The following is a 23,902-nucleotide window of genomic DNA, read 5'->3' on the forward strand; positions in this document are numbered from 1 at the left end:
TTCTTCTTATGATGTAACGAGTACATCAGGTCAGGTCATCATAGTCAGTTAAACAGCTGAGAAAGAAAACACACATGTACAGTATAAGTAGGCTATATTGCATCAGTGCATTAGGTCTTAAAGTGACAGCAGCCTAATAATCCTCAAACAACAAAGGACAAAAAAAAAAAAAAAACTCACTGCTCTTGACTGAATAACTTTTGTAACTTTAATGAAGATTAATCTGTTTAATTTAGTCATTAATGCAGTGTTATTTTACATTTGATTAATTTATTAAATTGAAAATTGTGAATTTTCAAAAGTATCTAAATGTTGGTGTCATAACTGTCACACTTTCTGTTTTTGTAAAAAAAGTTTCATGACCGGTAAAAATATTTATGGCCGGTAAATTTTCTTAAGCCATCGACACCCATTGGCAGGTAATTTCATAATCATATGATGAACTTTACACAGTTTTTGAACTGGACTGAATCAACATTAAACTGTCTTCAGCTGAATAATGGCACTACTGTCTTAGAGCTGCTTTACAGCACAACTGAATTCTGTTTGAGTCATTGATCATTATCCTCCTGTTTATCACTGTAAAGCTGCTTTGAACAGTCTGAATTGTATAAAGCGCTATAGAAATAACTTGACTTTGAAAACAAAGCAAATGTGTCTGTGATGACTTGAGGACTTCTTTCTAGTTTTCAGTCTCTCATGTTCTTGCTCAGACGTGGACAGGTTTGAGTTTCCCGTCAGGATGATATCCATCCAATCCTGTGTTTAATCCAGTGTGTTTTTTGTAGACTGGATGGTGTGTGTCCAACCCTGGAGAAGAAAAGCAAAATAATTCTGAACTCTGACAGTCTATTACATCCCAGTCTTTGGGCTGGACTTCAGCAAGCCAAATCTGTGCTTTCATATCCAATACAAAGATTTTATGAACATGTGAACTCATGAATGACTCTTTTAGAGCTTCTTTAGCCGAATTGAATTCTGTTTTACTAAATGATTCTGTTATTTTCCTGTGTATTACCGTGAAGCTGCTTTGAAACAATAAGTAGGCCTATTGTATAAAGCGCTATATAAATGAAGGTGACTCGACTATAACAAGAACATTAAAATGAACTCTGGCCACAACAGCCATTTTGACATAATTGTGTGTGTATTTGACTTCAAGCAATAAGTCTCGAAACTGAACTCGGCTTTCTGTGCACGTGTGTTTCAGGTGTGTGTCAGAGTGAGTTCATGGCTTTTTGCACTTCCAAGCTAACAAAAATATATTCTGAAAAAAATATAAATATATAATATAAAAATATAAATATTTCTGTTTTAAAGATAGAATTTATAACAATTTTATCAAGCAGTAATACTGTAATAACTGTACACTGTACGGTAATTATATTTCATTGTGAAATGTGTGCACTGAAAAACAATTTTGAAGTTTATTTATTGTTATGACTGGAATTTAGGCTAGTTAACCTTAATTTATTTTATGTTAAGTCTGTTTTAAAGACAGTTTATTAGTTTTGTTTATCAAGCTGTACTATGTTATTTCATTGTGACATGTTTTGTTCTGCACTTCTTGTGCACTGAATACATTTAGAATGTAGCATGTTTGAAAAAGCAAAAACCAATTGCCAATATTGCAAATAAAATCGCAATTGCAATATTCATAAAATAAATTCATAAATAAAATAAAAATCGCAATGATTATTTTGTCCATATTGCACAGCGCTACTGCACCCTATATTTTCTTTGCCTACTACTAACGATTCATACAATCATAATAATGCACGTTCCTCTGAGATAACAGTTTCAGAATTTTATCCATAGACAGTATATAAACTGTATTTATGTATAAAAAAATTAAAAATGCTGATTTACACAACAGAATTGAATTCTTACAGTTGCATCACTGATTCTGTTTATTACCATTAAGCCGCTTTGAAACTATTTGTATTGTTTAAAACGCAATATATATATATATATATGTTTGTATATTTGTATATTTATATATATATATATATATATATATATATATATATATATATATATATATATATATAAAAGAGAAAATTATCTTTTGTTGTTTTGGACCTGGCTGATTTTCTTACCTTCAATGCCAGGAAACCAGGTCTGGAGCTTTCTTCTGAACTCAGCCTTCTCTTCTTCTTCAGTGTGTTTAAAGTCAGCTACTAGTGAATTAAATGTGCTTCCTGGGAGGCTGTGGGCACGGGTGCTTCCTCTGAGGATGAGTTGGGCACAGGTACTTCCTTAGGGGACACAGTGGGCACTGATGCTTCCTCTGAGGATGAGTTGGGCACAGGTACTTCCTCAGGGGACACAGTGGGCACTGATGCTTCCTCTGAGGATGAGTTGGGCACAGGTACTTCCTCAGGGGACACAGTGGGCACTGATGCTTCCTCTGAGGATGAGGCAGGTACAGGTGCTTCCTCTGGAGACATGCTGGGCACTGGTGCTCCTTTTGATTTCCTGGCAAACGTAGGTGGTCCCTTGGGGGGCCTTAAGGGCAAAGGTGTCAAGATGACATCCCTTTTCAGATGCAATCTCATATTATTAGGGATCCTCACTTTTCTCTTGAATGAGGGCCTGGCAGGTACAGGAGCTCCCTGTGGAAAGGCAGCGGGCACTGGTGCTTCCTCAGGGGATCCTGCATGCATGAGTGCTTCCTCTTGGGACGAGGCGCATACAGGTGCTTCCTCAGAGGATGTGGTGGGCACTGGTGTTTCCTCTGGGGAGGCTGTGGGCACGGGTGCTTCCTCTTAGGATGAGTTGGGCACAGGTACTTCCTTAGGGGACACACGTTATTTGGGATCCTCACTTTTCTCCTGAATGGGGACCTGGCAGGCACAGGTGCTTCCTCAGGACACAGTGGTCAGTAATGCTTTAGGTACAGGTATTCCCTGTGGGGACCCGTCTGGCATGGGTGCTCCCGCAGGGGACTGGGCAGGCACAGGCTCTCCCTGCTGGTACCTAGCAGGAGTTGGGGCTCCTTGTGGGGCCTCCACTATTCCCCACTGGCCTGAAGTGAACTCACACCCGTTCTTCTCAAATGATGAGCGTAAACGATCCTCTACCTCCATTATTGCCCACCAGCTCCCTGTGCGGAGGGCTGTGACGAGCTCATGCTCATCTAAGGGGCTTAAGGGTTCTGTTTCTCTGAAACAGGAGGGCATGGTGGACATGCTCAGTTTGATGGATAAGCATCTTTGATGGCTGTAAGACATGATGTTCAAAAAAAGTGTATAACCGAATGGCTGTTCGTGTGCAACAGTGAACTATCTGTGAAAAACTGTGAGAGAAAGAGAGAGGGAAGAGAAGAGATGACTTGAGTACACCCAGGAGCTCCGGAAGCTGGTTGCCTTAGTTTTATAACATTCATTAAATGTATCAATCTATTTATTTATTATTATTCTTTACAATAAGCGATATAGTGGCAGTCCATCAGAGGAAGAAAAGGAGACAAAAATGATTAAAAATTAATATAACAATGAAGTTAACTTGTGTTGTATTAAACATTTTCTGTATTAAAAGTGTTGTTATTATACTTTTATTTTTAAATATACTAAAGTAAGTAATTATACAGTGAAATATTTTTTTAAGAACTTCGGAAACTACCTTGACTATTGACAAGTTGTGTTGGTGATCGACGTGATTATAACGCGTATCAAGACTTTATCTAGACTTTAATTATCAGCAAATATATACAAATTATTTGTCTTAGTTTTTATTTGTCAATCTATTGTTATATAATTGTATAATTAAGTAGGCTATAATTATCAACAAATATATATATATATATATATATATATATATATATATATATATAAAATGTCTTAAATACAAATATTTAGACACTTTATATAGATAATTATTGCCTACTTAACCCTAAAACAGGCAGCGTGACCTGAGTGTCACAAAGTTTTTTTATTGTCTTTTTTGGGGCATAAGAACAATTTTTTTCATCAAATCCTTTTTATCATTTATCACAGCCTGGTCTGTCTTGAGTATGCTGGTCACATGATTTGCTTCAAGTTTTTTGTGATAAATTAGTCAGCCTGACCTAAATCCAACATGGCTACCAGTGATGCAGGACATTCAGATTTTGAGGAAAGTAAATATATATTAATAAAAAAAAAAAATTTGAATATGTTGTTCATGTTGTTATTTAGGACGTTTTGAAATATATGCGACTCCTGAGTCACGTTGCCTTTTTAGGGTATAAAAAAAGAGATTAATTTTGACCATCTTTGTATTTTGAGTTTTTAATTCACTATATTACAATTAAATCCTAATCTAATCATGACAAACTATATATCGTTGGAAAGGTCTAAGACTCCTAAATAGATATTTTAGCACTGTTTTTTGTTACAAATTATGTAGGAACAGTAATAGATACATTTATGACAAGAGTGCACCTCAAAAAATCTACATCATAACAGGAGTTCTGGCGTTTGTCACAAAAAAGTCGACGCACACACTTTTGATAATTTTTAGTAGTTATCATAAATTAGGTATCATTTGAAAGCTTACAAACTCAGAATTCATCCTGTGAAACCCGTTTTGAAACTTTACCATACTTTGCTTTACCATAGAAGGTACTCTAAATTCTTTTATCGGGCCCCTCCCCTTTTTGGCGTAATCATGTTTCATAATTTATGATCAAAACCTTTTCTAATCTTGACAAAATATTGTCAGAAAGGTCTGAGTCTCAAGGTTCGATATTTTGTGACAGAAGTGATATTTGGACAGAAATGTATTACTTTGTTACGGCAGAATGCATACAATTAAATTCAATGGAATGTATGTCACCTGGTGGCTATTTCTGGAATTACGCCTAAACAAAATCTCACGGGAACTTCAAGTTTTGTGATATCAACTTCAAATTTGGAACACAACTTGGTTAGATGAGTTCGTAAGCTTTCGAATGATATATAATTTGTCAACATTAGATCAGATAGGCCAGTAACAGTTAACATATCAATGAATTGGTCCTTACCCTAATCAGGCAATGTGAACTGGGAGTCTCAACTCATAAAATCCAAAATATATCAAATATTTCAAAAATTATTTTGGATATGTTTTACTTAAGTCCAGATGATACAAAAAAAGACTCGATCCCCTGGTCAATAAAACAAAATGCATTTGATTATAATTAACATGACAATGTGTACAAAACTAAAGTAGCCTAAATTCACGTTTATTTTTACGTTTCTGTCAATCTGAGGTCGGTGTCGTTGCCACAACGCGTTGCTATTGGTTGCGTCAAGTTGCGTGTGTCTTTCTTCGGATGAGGGTCTAAAACTCCAGAGTAGTGTGTGTGTGTGTGTGTGTGTGTGTGTGTGTGTGTGTGTGTGTGTGTGTGTGTGTGTGTGTGTGGACGGCAGGCGTAACCGTAGCAAAAGTTATGCGTTTTAAAACGAAACTGCACTAGGTGTAAACGTAGGTATTCCACATTCTGCCCGGGAACCGATGCTCTCGAGCCAAATATAGTTATTTCAGTGGCCTATGTGGCTCGACGGCATGAAGGAATAACCAAACCATTTTTAAACGTTATTTTCCAATAATAAAAGTGTCGATTCAACAAAAAATCCACATATCACATATTTTAAAATATTACCAAAGCCCGTCTACGGAAAGCCTGTTCACTCCAACGCCCTATTAAGTCCAATTGGTTGTAGTTCCCATCTGAGTTCCACTGGGGGCGCTCGCCATGAGTGTAAAATGAATGGGAGTCAATGGGGCTAGACGGCTAAATTTGTCTCTTTCACCCGATTGCCGTTGAAAAATCTCAGATTTGATTGTAGGTTTTGCAAGTTCAACATGGGTTATAGGTCGAAAGTTGAATGAACGAGTACTTATGTCCTTTCGATTTCTTACAGGTTGAGTTGTTGTTGCCAATAACACACTAGCATTCTGCTAATGAACGCTGATTGGTCAGTGAAGGACTGATTACGACCAGAGATACCGCTTGATGGCAACGTGGCATCCGAAGCCGGACCAGAAACAAACAAAACAAAAACTCTTCTAGCACGTGTGTTTACCTGTGTCAGCTGTGTTGTGTGTTTACCTGTGTCAGCTGTGTTGTCGATGCCTCGAGAGAAAAGAAAGTGCAGAGCGCGAAAGCACCAAAGTGACTGAAGGATTGCCGTGAAGCAGTATCTCTGGTCGTACGATGTGTATGACGTCATTGACATTTTGAAAGACTTTTTAAAGCAAATAAGTGACTCTAAAAAATCTAACACCAAGCAATGTGTAATTTCTTTGCACCCCCTTTCGAAAACAACATTCAAATTACTAGACAAAAAATTATATCCTGAGAAAAGGGGATTTTGATGTGTATAGCGCCATAGACCTCCATTCATTCTGCACTCGTCCTGTGAGCGCCCTCATATGGAACAAGAGTGGAACTGCAACCGGAAGTTTATTGAGTGGCACTTCTCCCCTCATTAGACTTTCTCTGATATTACATAATTCAATGAAGCATGTTTGTCATGTATAATTCACCGACCAATCGTTATCTGGCACAAGAAGTTCAAATTTCATTGGACAATGTGAAGTGGAGCGGTAATTTTCCAGTCATTCATTAATCGTTTGAAAATTAGATGGACAGACGAATTTACATTTATGAAGCGATCTGAATCTGCGTCGTTTTTAAACAATGGATGCTAATTACAAAGCACTGCACAAAACCAGCACCAAAAGTCGCATTAATGAGTATATTATAGCTCATTTATAAAACATTAAGAGACAGATTTTGAGATTGTCTGATTTGAATGTTTTAAAAAAACAAACCACTAATTGATTTCTAAGAATGCCTCATGTGAGCAAGATGAGATGAGCATTGTAGCTGGTTTTCTACTCTCAGAATATGATTAGGATGATATTATAATAAAGCTAATAAAAGATTTTACAGGATCCACCTCTTAGTGTCTTCAGCTGTTTTAATTCAGTGATGTATAGAAGCTTGTTTCCGCCAAATTTCATGTAGTATTGTGCATATTCACCACTAGGTGGGGATGTTTCCCTTCACATTTAGTTTAATTGAGTTGTTCAGCATTTCATTGAGTTGATTTGTGATTTAATTCACTGAGAATATAATGTATTATAATTGTCAATCTGCAAAATTGTACTCACTATATGATCACAACGCAAAAAGATTACATTGATTTAAAAATATAAAAAAGAAGAGTGCTGTTTTAAAGACCCACTCCGATGAAAATCATGTTTTTCTAGGTGTTAACATGTTCTTGTGGCATTTTTCTTATGCTAGAGGACATATCTTGAGAAAAATAAGCTCAAAGTAGTATTTCTGAGTATTTCTGCATTCAAATGGCTGTGAATCAGTAGCAGACGCTAAAATGCCGGCTAAAATAGACTGGAGTTGTGACGTAGTAACTCCACTGGGCGGGGCCCGCCCGGTCAGGTTCAGGAGTAGAGAGAAGACGATGGCGGATCGATACCTATGTGCGTTAGCGGGTTGCAATGCTAAGAGGAGAGATATTGGTATTAGCTTTCATGCTTTACCAAAACATGTTGCTGTGAGAGATGAATGGATTACTTTCCAGGGTTCCAGACTGCGACCATTTTTTGAGAATGTGCGAGTTTAATTGAGTTGTTCAGCATTTCATTGAGTTGATTTGTGATTTAATTCACTGAGAATATAATGTATTATAATTGTCAATCTGCAAAATTGTACTCACTATATGATCACAACGCAAAAAGATTACATTGATTTAAAAATATTAAAAAGAAGAGTGCTGTTTTAAATAAATATTTCTAATGTATATTTTTGAACTTAAATATGCAATCATTCTAGAATAAAATTTCAGATGGCACTGAGAGGCTTTTGCATCTGAACTCTTCATATATACATATACACCGGTGCTCCAGTTTTAAGTTTAGTTTGATAAACAATTATGGGAACTGTGTTTCTTTCCATTTGTATTAGGATGGAATAAAACAGTCAGCTGCGTTTAGAAAAATGCCAAATGCATTGCATGGTAGCTCATTTATAAAACAATAAGCCGGTCTGTCACAGGTTGAGGGACATTGCGATTTAAGAGACAGATTTTGAGATTGTCTGATTTGAATGTTTTTTTTTTTTTTTACCACTAATTGATTTGTAAGAATGCCTCATGTGAGCAAGACTCTGAGATTGGAGCTGGTTTTCTACTCTCAGAATATGATGTTGATGATGATATTATAATAAAGCTAATAAAAGATTTTACAGGATCCACCTCTTAGTTTCTTCAGCTGTTTTAATTCAGTGATGTATAGAAGCTTGTTTCCGCCACAGAATAAAAGGTAATTGCGCCTTTTTATCCCACAATTCACATTTCTAAACTCCTTATATCCTGCAATTCTGACTTTTTGCTCATAATTTCTAGCCTTGATTAATTTGGACAAAAATCATCCCTGCATTGTGCATTGCATTGTGATGGTGGGAATGGTCCTATGTGTGTGTATACAATGCAGTTTTCTCTAAGCGGTTCTCAGAATTGTGTCCTTGGGACAAGGGCACGTTAATTTATATATATATATATATGATGTGCATGGATAAATCATTTATAAAAAATTATTAGTTCTTTATTGCAATATTCAATAAAAACAAGAATTGTCCATTTCATGGTGACTTTAATATGTTGTTCTGGCAAAAGTACAAATGTTGGTGATGCTTCGTTCCCTTGTTCATTCGCTGGTATCCTTAGGCATGCTCCGCTTTTTCCATGGACTTCGCTGTCTTTCCCCTACATTTTCCTTTTGAAGAAATAGACATAATCAGGTTTAATAAGCTGGAAGGAGGTAAAAAAGACATATCACTTCACTTGTTTTACCATGAGGAGTCTATGAATTTTACTGAAATATACAAAGTATTCTAAATTGAGGATAACAAACAAAGTAGCTTAGTTGAAGACCGTGTTTGTTTGTTTTTAATAAAAGTGAAAATAATTGATCATAATAAGAGATCATTTTCGACAATTACCCTGAATATCTGGGGGAAAATGTGCGTCCCTCTCAATGTCTATGGTGGTTGTGGCCCTGGCTGAGGTCAGGAAACCAAGTCCTGCGTTTTCTCTTGAATTCAGCTTTCTCTTCTTCACTTGGTTTAGAGTCAGATACTGGAGGAATAAAAAATCATTAAGACACAATTGATGGAAACAATCAATATTAAGAGAGAACTAATTTTTACGTTCAAGAATTTATTTCTGGGGAAAAAAACAAATGAACGAGTATCCTAAATGTTTAAGAGAAATCGTCTCGGTTATGTATGTAACCCTCGTTCCCTGAGTAGGGAACGGAGACGTTACGTTGTGACGACCAATGGGGTTTCGCTTAGAAAGCCTCTCAGCTTCGAGTATTATAAAACGTGGCTTGTTTTCTAAGCGAAACCCCATTGGTCGTCAGGACGTAACTCGGTGTGACCACGAAAGGAAACTTAGTGTCTATGGTGCGGCCCTGGCTGAAGTTTTTATCTCGGAGGTCAGGAAACCAAGTCTTGTGTTTTCTCTTAAAGTCAGCCATCTCTTCTTCACTTGGTTTGGATTCAGATACTGGTGAAATGAAAAATAATAATTAAGATACAATTGGTGGAAATAATATATTAATAATCTAAAAGAAAACAGTATCTTTTGTTGTTGTGGCGCTGAATGATGTTCTTACCTTCAATCCCAGGAAACCAGGTCTGGAGCTTCCTTCTGAACTCAGCCTTCTCTTCTTCAGCGTGTTTAGAGTCAGAAACTACTGAAAAAAAAAAAAAAAAAAATCATTAAGTGACACAATTGGTGAAAATAATATACTAATATATATATATATATAAATGAAGGTGACTTGACTATAAAACGAACATTACAATGAACAAAAATGTGAAAACCTCACTACAAATAATCCAGAATAGGTTGGTTTCACGTGACGTCACGTTGCTGCTTCGCGAAGTTCAGATGGAGGGCAGGAAGTGAAATAGCTGAGGATTTTCCGTCTGAAAAAATGGCCATGTTTTGTGTAGTTTACGGCTGCTCCAATCGTTCTAACCGAGAAAAGGGAAAGGGGTTTTATAGAGTACCAAATATTGTCATTCATAAAGGTGAGAAATGTAAAAAGCTCACAGAACAACGCCGTAAAAAGTGGATTTTAAACCTACGTCTGCGGTCGGGTGGAGCAGAGTTCTTACCTTCAATCCCAGGAAACCAGGTCTGGAGCTGGTGCTCTTTTCTCTCGATCACTGATCGAGTGAATCTCCTGAAGTTCTCCATCCTACAGTAGATCATTTCTAATCCACTCATGTTGTAAGATCTGCTCTAACGTCGGGCGTTTAGTTGGATCCAGGGTTAGGCACTGGCTAATCAGATCACTGCATTCTGTACACATTTTATCAAGGAGAGAGAGAGCTGGTTAGTCATGACCATGACACATGATCACCATGTGACACTAATGTTGGCATCTATGAAAACAGCATCTGAAACATGATTAATATAAGGTAAAGTGTTCTTTATCTTTACTTTAAAGGTGAAGTATGTATTTTCTTCTGCACTAGTGGCACATTGCGAAATTACAAAATAAAGCATATTTTAAAAAACCTACGTCATCACGTCATCCCCGACTCAAACATCACAAACGCAGCTCTTACTGGTTCTTGTGAAGGCATGTTTCAGGTCCAACATATTAGGAATACTTTTAACTGTGTTGCATTTGTCTTTATGAACATTTGTCTATCTGAACGGATGCATGATGATGCTGTATGGTATTAAAGCATGCTTTATAGCGTGTAGCATCACAATGATCTGTTCACTTTGACGAGTTCATGACCTGTTTAATCTCCGAAAGTAGAAATGCAGTGAATTTTGGCTTTCACTTCTGTGACTAAAGCTACATTTCTTATAGTATTTAACTATATATCAAAAATTGTACACACTTCAACTTTAACTGTGTCTGTACTGAGCCTTTTGCTTTATGTGTGTGTTTATTAATGTTATCAATATCATTCACTCACCGTTGGATAAGCTGGTGTTCTGAAATGTAACTTTGGCTTCTTTGATTTCCGCTGGATTGTGAAAAGGAGGACATGCGTTCACCATCTCGTACAGCAACACTCCTAGAGCCCACACATTTGCTGGGATGGCGTGAAATCGAGGTTCTGTGAAGACTTCAGGAGGGCAGTAATCCAGGACTCCTGTAAGAAAGACATTTGTGCATTGTTGAGCAATTTTTTCAAAGTGTCAAATAATCAGCAAGTCATTACATCCAGGTTTCCACACACTCCCAAAATGCTCACCTATGTAAATGTAGCTGTCGTAGCCATCACTACTAAGCAGCTGACCAGAGCCAAAGTCTATCAGCTTGAGCTCTAACGTGTCTTTCTTCAACAGGAAATTGTGTGCATGAACATCATTGTGAAAAACGTCATGATCAATGCAGTGTTGCACTGCCAGAACAGCCTGTCGCATGATGACCCGTGCGGTTGTTTCGTCCAGTTGAGGATTACGAATGATGAAGTCCAGCACGCTCTCGCAGGGTTCGGGATACTCCATCACCAGGGTGAATTTTCGAGGGTGCTCAAACCAATCGTGTAGTTGTATGGCGTAGGGGCTTATGGGTTCTTGCCTCATCATTAGCAGCAGAGCCACTTCTGTAATGAGAGGTTCGGGATGCCCAGGCTAGAGAAAAGAAAAGAAGACAGAAGATTAGCTGGGTAAAAATCTGAAGAAAACGTCATTTTTAAAGGTACTTTTCTTTGATCTTTGTAGATACGATCAACAGAGCCTTTCCAGGCTTGTTTGTCTATTACATTTACACCTAATGCTTCCTACAGGTGTATTGACTACAGTAATCAGCACTTAAACAACTAAATACAAATTCAGCTTTTGGCCAACTTACAATAGCAAGATAAAGATCTTTGGAAGTCTTGCGCATCCGCTTGATGGCAACCTACAAAAATGAAAAAAGAAACACACTATTCAATAACAGCGCCTGACCTTGCACATAACATTTACGATTTGAGCATCTAGTATTTAACCATGTGTATTAGATATGTTTTGATGCATGCAAGAGCAAAATGTTTATACAATTCAACAAGACTGCTTTACCCTTTTGCCATCAAATTTGCGTGTTCCCTCGAACACTCTTCCGAATCCTCCGGATCCAATCATCTCTCCCGCGTTATAGAGAGACCCAAAGGAGTCTGAAAAACAAACAGGAAAATATGAGAAATATATGAGCTTGCTAGATCCTTTGTTTTATATTCAAATTATCAGTGCAGGTCGAAAAAAAAAAAATTAATATTCTCTGAAAACAAGCCTCAAGATATCTTTAGTGGAAAACAAGACGATAATACTGTTTAAAACAACAATGGCTGCAGATTTACCATGATTTGGCTCGACGCCGGAGCGATCTGGATCAGAATCTGGCTCTGAGTCCAGATCTAGTGGAGGAACGAAAGGCTCTGAGTCCAGATCTAGTGGAGGAACGAAAGGCTCTGAGTCCAGATCTAGTGGAAGAACGAAAGGCTCCACAACATCCACTGCTTTACTGTCAGAACAGCAGCAGGACAAACTCCTCCACAAGTTCCTGAAGAATGAACAAATTCTTTCCATCTTCTTATGTTTTGTAGGTTTTTCTGGAAAAAAAAAAGGAGAAATATTTAAGCATAAACAAAAATTAGAAACATCTCTGACCTCACATTTAACAATGATATAACTTCCATTTGACTGTTTTAATACAGAACTCTATTCAGGATCATGCGTGTGTTTTCGGGTGTGTGTCTGACAGCGCAAGTGAGTTCATGGCTAATTGGCTTAACAAAAATATATTCTAAGAACATTTTGTCCAACTAAAATATTTCAGAAAAAATTGGCTAAGAAACAGTACATGTGACCAGACCTTAACTTGTCAAACATTTTAAGCAGTCACCATTCTGCCTTATTTCAGTCTCACCTGTCGAGCTCTTGATCACATCCTCCATGGCACCCGGAGCAGTCGGGACGTCTGAAGTCTCGACGGGAACTTGACCAGGCAGTGGAGGACACGTCCACAATTGGAAGCTGTCGGATCTGGACAAACTTCTGTTTCCGTCACTGCCCTGTTCATGTTGGCTCTCAGATCTGTTGTTACTGCTCCTCTTCTCGATGATGTACGTGCCTGTGCTGCTAAACCTCGACGACAACCCACAAAACCGCCACACCACATCCCCCACAGAGCTGGACAAAGATGGTGTGGACATGATGCCCGGTGGAGAATCTGTGTAAGCAGCTCCACTGGATCTGTCTGAGGCTGCAATATTCCAGACATTTTTGATAATATTAATAATCAATGTTAGTGGTCACACCAAAAAAAATGCAACTTTCTATTTTAAGCAGTCATCATTCTGCCTTATTTCAGTCTCACCTGTGGAGCTCTTGTTCACATCCTTCATTGCACCTTGAGAAGTCGGGACGTTTGAAGTCTTCATTGGCTCGACCGGAACTTGACCTGGCAGTGGAGGAAACATCCACTCTTGGAACATTTCTAATAATATTAATAATCAATGTCAGTGTCAGTGGTCACACCCAAAAAAAATGCAACTTTCTATATTCAATGACAAATAATTTATTAACTTTAATAAAAGCCTATTCTGACCTCTGCGAAAGCGTTTGGATGAAGTGGACGGACGTCCATCATCTGATTCTGGCCTCTGCACCTCTCTCTTCCTCTGAGCCGGACCTGTGGACACAGAAACAAACTCACAAGACAGAGGGGTTAAATGTCCAGGAATAATCTCCCGGCTCGGGCCTGGCATCATCCTTCAAACTGTAAAAAAAAACAATACAAATACAATACAATAATATACAATTCTCCTCAGAAATACCCCTCCCAATAAAACAACAACAACAAAAAAAAAAAAAACCTCCAAACTCCCTCTAAAATCAGAAAAGAACAATCAAATAGAAGTGTCCTCAGAAATAACTATAAAAAACTATAAATAAAACTATGTAGATGATTATATCCTCCGATGTCCTTCTATAATAAAAGTATCCTCTCTGAAATCCTCCAAACAGTTCAAAATCGCAAGATCAGCACAGCAAATATTCAGTCTCAACCAGCAGAAAGTGATCTAGCGATTTGTAGATATTTGCAGACAGAATTCATAACACGTCGCAATAACGAATTCAAATCAACACAAATTATTCGAAATACCTGAAGTCGCGCGCGTGAGCAGAGCGCGTGACCGCACATCGAATCAGGAAACAAACTGAATCAGGACTGAATGTTATAATAATAATGTATCTTAACGGCTTAGCTAAAAATGTGATATGTTAAAGCATGAAATAAGGTACCACGAATCAGTGAATTTGAGTTTGATGTGTGTATATTATTATTATATCAGTAATAAAAAAATATATAATCTTTTTTAATGTTCAAAAAAGTATTTAGACATTTATGTCAATGCGATTCAGAGACGAATACTAATGTCGTCCACCAGAGGGAGCCACAGAACAGCAAATTAAAAGACTGAAAATTGTTCAATAACTTGTAGTCAAAATAGCATACTATACATTCATTATAGTTTCATAAAGTTGAATAAAGCCCAATAATGAGTTTGCAAAAACTTACAGACCATGAATTTTTATTTTTTTATTTGAATGATATTGACAACATATTTGTCAAGTTGCAGACATGACAGAATGTATGTCCAACTGAAGAAGAGGGACTATATTAACTGTCTACTTTTATTTAGTACATATATTAATACTTCCATAAAGAGACACTTAAAAACTCATATTTCATTTGAAAAGAGACATGTCCATTGTATAACTATATATCATCAACACAAGCCATTGTGCTTGAACACCGACGATCGCCTCAAGTTAAACTGCATTGTTTCATTTACCTTCTGTGTCATTGCCCACAACGCTTACGTGACAGGACTTTGAAACAGCAAACAGCTAAAACAATAAAAGGCATGACTTACATCGCATCCTTATTTTTTCTTCGTTTTAACACCCTGAAAAGGATTTTGTAAAGATAAAACCGATTTTAAATTCAGAGATATTGCGGCTGGTTTTACCTTGAAAGTCGAGAACGGTCCAATCACACAAGAAAAAAATATAAAAAATAACTTTGATTCGCTACCCTTTTATCCAAAGAGACGGAACTATTTGCACTGTATTAATCAATGGGAAATCATGCTAAAATAATCTGTCATAGGCTAATACTGTGGCTCACATTATTGGGGTCGCTTGCAAGTCGCAGCAGCACGAATTACGTGACCAGCAACATATTTCTGCTTCAAATATTGTGCGTAGTTAACAGTGAGTGAGTGGTGGTTTCAGACATTATTTTATTAAAGTGCATTTGTCAGTGCCGCACTCGTAGTGACTCTTATTCTGCCTGACAGAAAGAAAAGCTCGTAGCTTACTGCAGAGCCATATAGAGAAAGAGTTGCGACACTCTTTGATGTCGCCGCTATGGCTGTCACGTGGTTCATGTAAGCCCCAATAGTTCTAAAACATACGCTGGCTGTCATGTTATTCTATGGGACAGACAGCAGCGACTGCATTATTGAACGGTAATATGAAATAAAACACACACCCAAGTACTTTTTCAGCTGGTATTGCATTTTTTTAATGCCAGTTTTGCATTTGGAGAGGCAGGGTGACAACGAAAATACTGCATTATTTAGAAGTTTTAGGTTATATTTTTGGAGGGAAAAGCTTAGTGTCCATGTTCGCATGGGTAATAGCACTGGCTGTAGCGGCTCCAACTTAACTTTGGCATATCATTAATCTGATAATAAACGTCTCATGATTTAGCACAACTGGCCTGTATTAGGCTATTGATTCTCATGATTTTGATATAAATTCCGATCCAGCCATTAGCCTACCTTCGTGATCACGCAGAGGTTTGCCGTGACGGTCCGTTCTGAAGTCACAGAAGCTAGCTCATTTCTTCTGATGAAAGAGACCACCCCAGAACCACAAATGTAAAACATGACCATGTTAAGACTAAGAATATAATTTTATGATTAAGCCATACACATTATCAAAACTTTAACAGATTAAAAACAAATTTACGCTTTATGTTTGGATTTATAAGTAGGCTAAGTGTAGAGTGAAGATTTTTCTAAGAGTAAGGGTATAGCTGTAACTCAAAGTAACTTAAGCAATTAACTAATAAATCATTTAAACGTCTGTTACAATACAGCACTTGTGACATAAATTAAGCATGGCTGATACAAATGAAGGTTTTCAAATAATTTTTTTTTTTTATTAAACAATGACAAACAACAAAAATGCGTGCTTGTGTGAGTGAACAAGAAAAATGCAAATATAGTTCTATTGTGGCACTACATGATATAAAACCCTCCAAGCCATGAATATGCCTCTGCCTGACATCAGGACCATTCAGAGGAGGATGCAGCATGTTAAACTGGAGCCAGGAGTGTTGCGGGAGGTGTTTGATATGCTGAGGCTGAAGGCAGATGCAAACATGGAGTTTCAAATTATTAAAAGTATTTAACTTTCTGAGAGGGAGTCTGAAATGATGAATATTAAAACTATTTAAAGAAACAGCTGTTGAAAACAAGGGCAACAAAAACAGATTTTTCAAAAATAAAAATGAAGAGCCCACTTTGCCAGGGGGAGGTGAGTGATCCAGCGATCAGACTGCCAGGGGCCATATGGATCTAATAGAGCAACTCAGAACAGAAAAGGAGAGAAAATAGGGTGAAGTGAGGGTGTTACACAACAAAACAATACATGAAATAAAATAAAAATAGTCCCCTTATGTCAGGAGAAAGACATTTATTTATCAAACATTTTAAGTTGTACAACTATTTACAAAAAATAAAAATGACTATTTACAGAACTCTAGAGCATCCCAGAACCTAACCATTTAAAAATCAATACAAAAAAACAACAACAAGGGTTCCTTTGTGAAAGGGACATCCTCTGTCTCATCTGCTTTCCTGGGCCCTATACAGCAGTAAGAATGGGGACAATGGTCAATAAGGGGAGAGAATACAGTTAAAAGCAGACTCAAAAGAGGACTTAGTAAGTAGCGCTATATACCTGGGACAACCCAGTCAACAACATATTCGAAACATCACAAACATACTGTACCATGTGTCATTACTACAACAGCAATCATTATAACAGGCTAAGCGACCTCAAAACATCATGAAGAGCAAAAGAGGAGGATCCTGGTTTGATCATATACTCTGACCTCTTACCTAATCCAAGTCAGAGGGACATTAGTGGTTGGGGAGAAGTTGTCACCCGCTCTCTGTGATTTTCAATGATGTCTGAGTTCTGATGGCTATTGGTAACACCTGACATTTTAATAGATCAGTGGTCATACCATGGTTGGATGTGCAGCATTTGGATGCTCTAATCAATCCAATAAGGGATTCCATATGTATGGCTTCCCTAAGGACATAGAGCGAAGGAAGAGGTGGATGGCAATGGTTAAAAGACAAAACCTGTGTGTGACACAAGACAACAACAACAGCAGAAAACTGTGTCATGTAAGTAATGTTCACAGAGGTGACATGACAATTTAAAGGGCATCATATTTCCGAGTGCAGAAAATTATTACTCTTCAATAACATTTAAAGTGTGCAGTTGAAACTGATTTTTTAAGCCTACCTACAGGTACACTTTGAAGATGACCAATTTATTGCCAACAAATCAGGAGGAAATTTGAGGTTGAGGCCAGATGCTGTGCCAACAGTATTTATACATCGGCCTAAGCCGAAAAGGAGGAAAGCCATGTCAAGAAGAATGCCTCCAGCTGTTAATGTCAGGAATAATGACCACACCTATTATGATACATCAAACATTGGTATGAAATATGCAGCTAACAATGTTTCCCATGTTATATAATTCAAGAATAGACTACACTCATAATGCACCCTTCAGATTAGTACATACAGCTTCAAAACAGTTCAGGGATTTTCCAGAAGATTCATACACCACATATAGATAATCTACAGATTTCTTCATACTTTACCATTGGCAATATATTCATTTAGATTAATGTCACTATAGGAGTGTAGTGTACCCTTAAATGACAATAGGTGCAAATCTGAAGGCAGCATATACATATAACATCAATAATACCTTGTTATTGTTACAGAGATTGAGGGAGAAATTGAAGCAGAGATCCAAGGGAATGAAAGGGACATAACAGACAGAGAGAGAGAAACCAATGTCACCATACTTACAGGGGCCAGTCAGTCAGAGGTCAGCATTGAAGAGGCCAGTTTGCCAGGGTCAGGTGCTCCAGGGAAAAGGAGGAAAGCCACAGCAAGGAGTATTCCTCAAGCTGTTAATGGCAGAAATAATGACCACACCTATGGCACATTAAACATCGGTATGATATACGCAGCTAACAATGTTTCCCATGTTATATAATTTAAGGATAGACTACACTGATAATGCAACCTTCAGATTACATACAGCTTCAAAACAGTAGATGATCTACAGATCTTTTCAAACTTTACCAGTGGCAATAGATTAACTTAAATGATGTCACTATAGGAGTGTAGTGTACCCTTAAATGACAATAGGTGCAAATAGGGATGGGACAGTATGAAAATTTAATATCATAATTATTGTGACCAAAAATATCAATATCATGATTATTGTGACCAAAAATATCATGATTATCAATATCACGGTTTTGTTGTAACGACATGAAAGTGTAAAAAGAGTTCATGCTCACACTGAAAACATTTCAGCAAGTTTTTTTTATTTAAAAATCAACAAACAACTAATAAAACAAGCAAATATGCACTTAATTTAAAGAAATATTAAATTCTGTGGCATTTCCTTCCTTATGACCGTCGTCAATAGCAACGCATTATAGTTTGATAATATTGCTGCAATTATTCTTGTCTGGATGATTGTTTTGTACGCTGTACAAAATGGATAAATTGTACTTCAACAGTGATGTGTGCGTGCCAGTTCAGGAAGTTGCAGGGACAGAAACAGTGACATTCCAGTTTAAGTTTCAAGGGAGTAAATCTTGTTTATGCCATTAAGAAAAGGAAAATCTGTCAAATATAAAAAAAAATTTAAAGAAATTTTCATTTAAAAACAGAACTCATTAATCAGTGTATTATGTAACTGTAACGCGCGTGTGTTATCCTTTAACGTTAGTTCTCTTACCCAGCGCTGTTCCGTGGGTTCTTGGCTTCGTTCCTTTTTATTGGGTTATCACCACTGTAGGGAGGACACTGACAAGGAGCTCCGGTGATGACAACACTTGTTTATTGAACAATTCAGAGGCGACATCGTGAATGGCCGCAGCCGACTAAAGAGTGCATCTCATCTCTTCCTCTGTACTATCACAACTGCCCAGATTGATTTCTCCCCCGATCTAAATCACGGGGCACGTTCTCGCGATATTATCCCAAATCCTATTTAAAGTCATAGAACATTATAACTCTTAAATTTCACTTCCTACATAATACTCCCTTACCCAAGAAGAAATGTCCTCATTTCTATAACATAGTTCTTAAGACAAATTTTTTTTCTTAACATGTTTTCCAACATCTGTATCAAAGGGGTCGAAATTAACAAAACATGTTTAGCAATACAAAAACATATAACTCAAATAGACCCCTAACGGCATCAATATATATAATTATATATATAAGCATGCTCTAAATAAAGATTCCCATTGATTTAACTTTGCACCTAATATAAAGAACACATGAGAACAAAGAACATTTAGCAAATCAGTAAAGTGCAAAGTCCTTCAAATGGTAAGGCAACCGACGTGTCCTAGGGAGCACATCCCGAGTAGACACTGGAGTGTCAGGAACCTCATAAGCACTTGTTGACGGTCCAGCTTCAGGTGTGCACAGTGTTAGAGGAAGCAGTTCAGGGTTCAGGGTAACATGGCTGTCCTGTGCATTTTGCGCAGAGCTGGATGGTTGTGGGGTGCTAGGTCGTTGAATGTGAGGTTGCAACTGGGGCAATGGTGTGGGCTCCAATGGAACCTGGGGTGCAGGGAGTCCCGGTGGCACCGGTGTAATGTGAGGTGGGAGGAGTCCTGATAATGTATTCAGGGTATTCGGTTTAACAGGGGAGGAAGGGGGAGTAAGGGCGTGTGTGTTCTTCGAGTCTGTGATGTAAGGTTTCATGCGATTGTAGTGAATTATTTTTGCTTTTGCACATGGTTTGGATGCATCCCGTACTTCGAAATTAACAGGGGTGGAAATACCAGAGGGGCATATTGGTTGCAAAACCTCATAGGGGCCCACCCAACGTGGACACAGTTTGTTGTGGCGGTGGGCAGGATCATCCACTAACACCAAGTCACCACGGTTATAAGGAGTGTATTTTAAATGACGATCGTAGTTCAGGCGTTGTTGATCTTGTGCCCTGTCTCGGTAAGCAGTTGCAGAACGGTAAGCAGAGGTCAATCTTTTGCGCAGCTTGTTAGCATATGCTGCTGGCGTGCCCGCTGTCGCTGTACTAAGAGCATTATTATCCTGGAGCAGTGTGTCCAGGGAAATGCGTGCCTCCCGGCCATGAACCAAAAAGAAGGGTGTCAATCCTGTACTAGTGTGCTTGGTGGTGTTATAAGCCAATGCAACCTGCGGGAGGTGCTCGTCCCACTCTGTGCCCGATGCGAAAAGATGTTTGGAAAGTTCATCTTTCAGGGTACGATTAAAGCGCTCAACAGCCCCATCACATTGAGCGTGATAAGGGGACGTACGAAGCTTCTTGATGGATAGCAAGTTACAAAGATGCTTTATGAGGTCAGATTCAAACTGTCTGCCCTGGTCAGAGTGTAGGGCCTCAGGGACACCATGTTGTGGGATGTAGTGGTCAAAGATGCAACCTGCTACTGAGACAGCCGTTTGATCCTTCAATGGGTAGAGGTTGACAAACTTTGTGTACAGGTCCATCATTACTAGAACATAACGGTTACCCTTGGTAGACATTGGCAACTCTGTTATGTCTGCTGCCACTATTTGAAATGGACGGTCTGGAGAGATAGGAATGAGTGGTGCCTGTAGGCGGGGCACAGGGGAACGCCTTGACTGACAAGCAGCACATTGGGAGCAATGTTTAGCAATGTCTGACGACATGTAAGGCCAGTAAAAGGACCGCATGGCTCTATCCAACGTTTTGGCCAAACCATAATGACCCACTGAAGGGTGTCCATGGACATGACTGAGGATCTCAGGAATCAGCGATGTAGGAATGACAACTTGCAAGGCATTGTCACCTAAGGAATTGCGTAAATGTCTGCATAACACTCCATTATGAATGACGAGGCGGCGAAACTGTGCCCACAGTTTTCTGAGGTATGATGAAGCGTCACGTAGCCTCCATAAGGGTGGTCTACGTCCTGTTTCCATCCAAGAGAAAACAACAGCTAAATCTGGGTCTGACTTTTGTTGCCCCATGACGTTCCAATCACTTTGGATTTGAACCAGATTTGATGTTGTGTGGTTTGGAACAAGCATGGGCAAAGGGGCATTTTTGTCCATGGGCAGTGTTTGGGAGTGTGCCGACATCGGGTTTGCCTGCAAAGCTATTGATGTGGTCTGAGTTGCTGCCGAGACAGTCGACGTGTCGCTCTGAAGATACCTGTCCAGTTCCAGGGGATTGGTCTCTGGCCGCCTAGACATGGCATCTGCATTAAGGTGTTTAGCACCATTACGGTGAATGACATGCCAGTCATACAGGTCTAATTCTATAGCCCAACGCGCTCGTCTACCTGTAGGATCATGATCTAAAGGGAGTTTCTTTAGACCGACCAAAGGCTTATGATCAGTAACGATGGTGAACGGATGACAAGCAAGATAGTGTCGGAAATGACGGACTGACCACACAATGGCATACAATTCCCGATCAAAGGTAGACCATTTTCTTTCAGAGGCAGACAGCACATGGCTGGCATATGCAATGACATGCTCTTTTCCTTCCACTTGTTGTGAAAGAACAGAACCCAGTGAATGAAGGGAAGCATCAGTGTAAAGGATGAAGGGATTTGAAAAATTTGGAAATGCCATAATTGGTTGTGACGTCAGTTCCTGCTTCAGTACACTGAAAGCTTCATTTGCTTCTGCCGACCAAGAGAATGATACTCCTTTGTGTGTGAGATGGTACAAGGGTTCAGCTGTGCGTGCAAACTGTCTAATGAATCGACGATAGTATGAGCACAGACCCAGGAAAGCCCTGACCTGTGTGGCTGATGTTGGAATTGGCCATGTCTTGACTTTGTCTATGTTAGATGGGTCTGGCTCGACACCGGCACTCGAAACACGGTGGCCCAGGAAAGTAACAGAAGAACATGCCAGATGGCACTTGGACGGCTTAAGTTTGAGGCCAGCTGTACGAAATCGTTGAAAAACTTCCCGCAGATGCTGAAGGTGTTGTGGGAAATCAGCACTGTAGACGATAATATCATCTAAGTAGATTAAACAAATACTCCAGTGCAGACCCCGAAGTACAAGCTCCATTAAGCGCTGGAAACTGGGCGGGGCATTTGAGATTCCCATTGGCATCATACGGAATTGATATAAGCCTGTACCAGTGGAGAAAGCCGTTTTTTCTTTGTCATCTGGATTGAGTGGTATTTGCCAGTACCCAGCAGTTAGATCAATTGTGCTAAACACTCTGGCCCCAGAAAGTCTATCGAGGGTATCATCCACCCGAGGAAGAGGGTGTGAATCTTTGATCGTGACGTCATTGAGACGTCTGTAATCTACACAGAACCGGTGTGTGCCATCCTTTTTCCGTACAAGCACGACCGGAGCTGACCACGGACTGTGAGATTCCTCGATGATGTTGTGGTCCAAAAGCCTCGACAGCTCTTGTTGTAATACTGCCTGAGTAGCTGGTGACGTTCTATAAGGCCGCAGTTTTATTGGAGCAGCGTCACCCGTGTTGATACTATGTGCAACCAGGTTGGTTTTCCCATAGTCATGAGAATGGGAGCTAAAAATGTTAGCGAACTCTGTCAGCAGGCTTTTGAGCTGTGCCTGTTCTTCAGCGTTTAAGTGTGTGTCCTCCAAATGCACATCAGGCACTGGATGGACAGCTTCTGTGGAAGTAGTCACAGCTGAGACTAATGTATACTCATCAAGTGTACTGCCAGTGACAGAGAAAATCTGACCTAATGGACATCCAGCCTCAAGAGAGACCGTTTCGTTAGTCGGGTTAACCACTCTAACAATGCCCCTTCCCTTTTGAACTGATGTCAGTGTTCGAGCAACACCTAAAGTCACAACTGGAGGGGGCTGAGGTTCCAGTATACCAACATACGTGTCTGTGAAAGGATTCGCTACACCATTATCTCTGACAGAAATTGGGATTGCCATCTCTGACATAGGCGGGATGGTCACCTGAGCGACGCTGACAGCAGAACTCTGTACTGGAATCAGTGACTGGGGTGGTGAAAGAGGAACTGACGTGTTATACAGTTGTAAACTTGCATGTGGTATGTCAATAGTGACGGTGTGTTCAATTAAGAAATCCCATCCTATTAGAACAGGATGCGTAGCTGTGCGTACCACATGGAAAACATGAGAAAATGTTACATCTCCAATATGTATGGGAGCTATCACAGAGCCAATTATGTCCAATAACTGTCCAGTTACAGATGACGCTAACACAAATGACTTGCTGATAGGCTGGGTAGACAAAACTGGGATCGATCTCCGACAGTCATCAGTAATGAGAGAGAGACCTGACCCAGTATCGACCAAAGCATGGAGTTCGGTACCCGACAGTGCAATTTGAATGAATGGTGTAGGTGGAGTAGATTTAAGACTAACTGTACCAGAGTGGACCCTTATTGGGGATGAAGCTGGCATTTGGTCCCCAATGACAGCTTCTACTCGTTTCCCCGATGTGGTGAGAAAGGGTCCGTCACCTTGTGAGATTGGGAGAAATGTACA

The 23,902-nt window shown here is 39.1% G+C and overlaps 1 protein-coding gene and 1 long non-coding RNA gene across 2 annotated transcripts; both read right to left on the bottom strand.

Annotated features, from left to right (window-relative positions):
- Positions 1-8,668: 8,668 nt before the first annotated feature.
- On the bottom strand, positions 8,669-13,780 carry LOC309486914 (uncharacterized protein; the record flags this gene model as incomplete). The annotated part of the gene is made up of 10 exons (XM_082154381.1): positions 8,669-8,766; positions 9,670-9,747; positions 10,997-11,176; positions 11,279-11,660; positions 11,881-11,931; positions 12,090-12,184; positions 12,368-12,619; positions 12,937-13,272; positions 13,387-13,506; positions 13,618-13,780. 10 exons carry the CDS (start codon positions 13,778-13,780, stop codon positions 8,714-8,716), a joined length of 1,710 nt encoding a protein of 569 aa, XP_082010507.1. The 3' UTR covers positions 8,669-8,713.
- A 2,439-nt stretch (positions 13,781-16,219) lies between these two features.
- On the bottom strand, positions 16,220-17,153 carry LOC309487184. The gene is made up of 2 exons (XR_014201790.1): positions 16,609-17,153; positions 16,220-16,449 (listed from the first exon to the last, which is right to left on the bottom strand). It is a non-coding gene; the product is annotated as an uncharacterized lncRNA (long non-coding RNA).
- Between the last annotated feature and the right edge of the window lie 6,749 nt (positions 17,154-23,902).

Source organism: Leuciscus leuciscus (genome assembly GCF_965113295.1).
Source record: "Leuciscus leuciscus genome assembly, chromosome: 22".
NCBI lineage: Eukaryota > Metazoa > Chordata > Actinopteri > Cypriniformes > Leuciscidae > Leuciscus > Leuciscus leuciscus.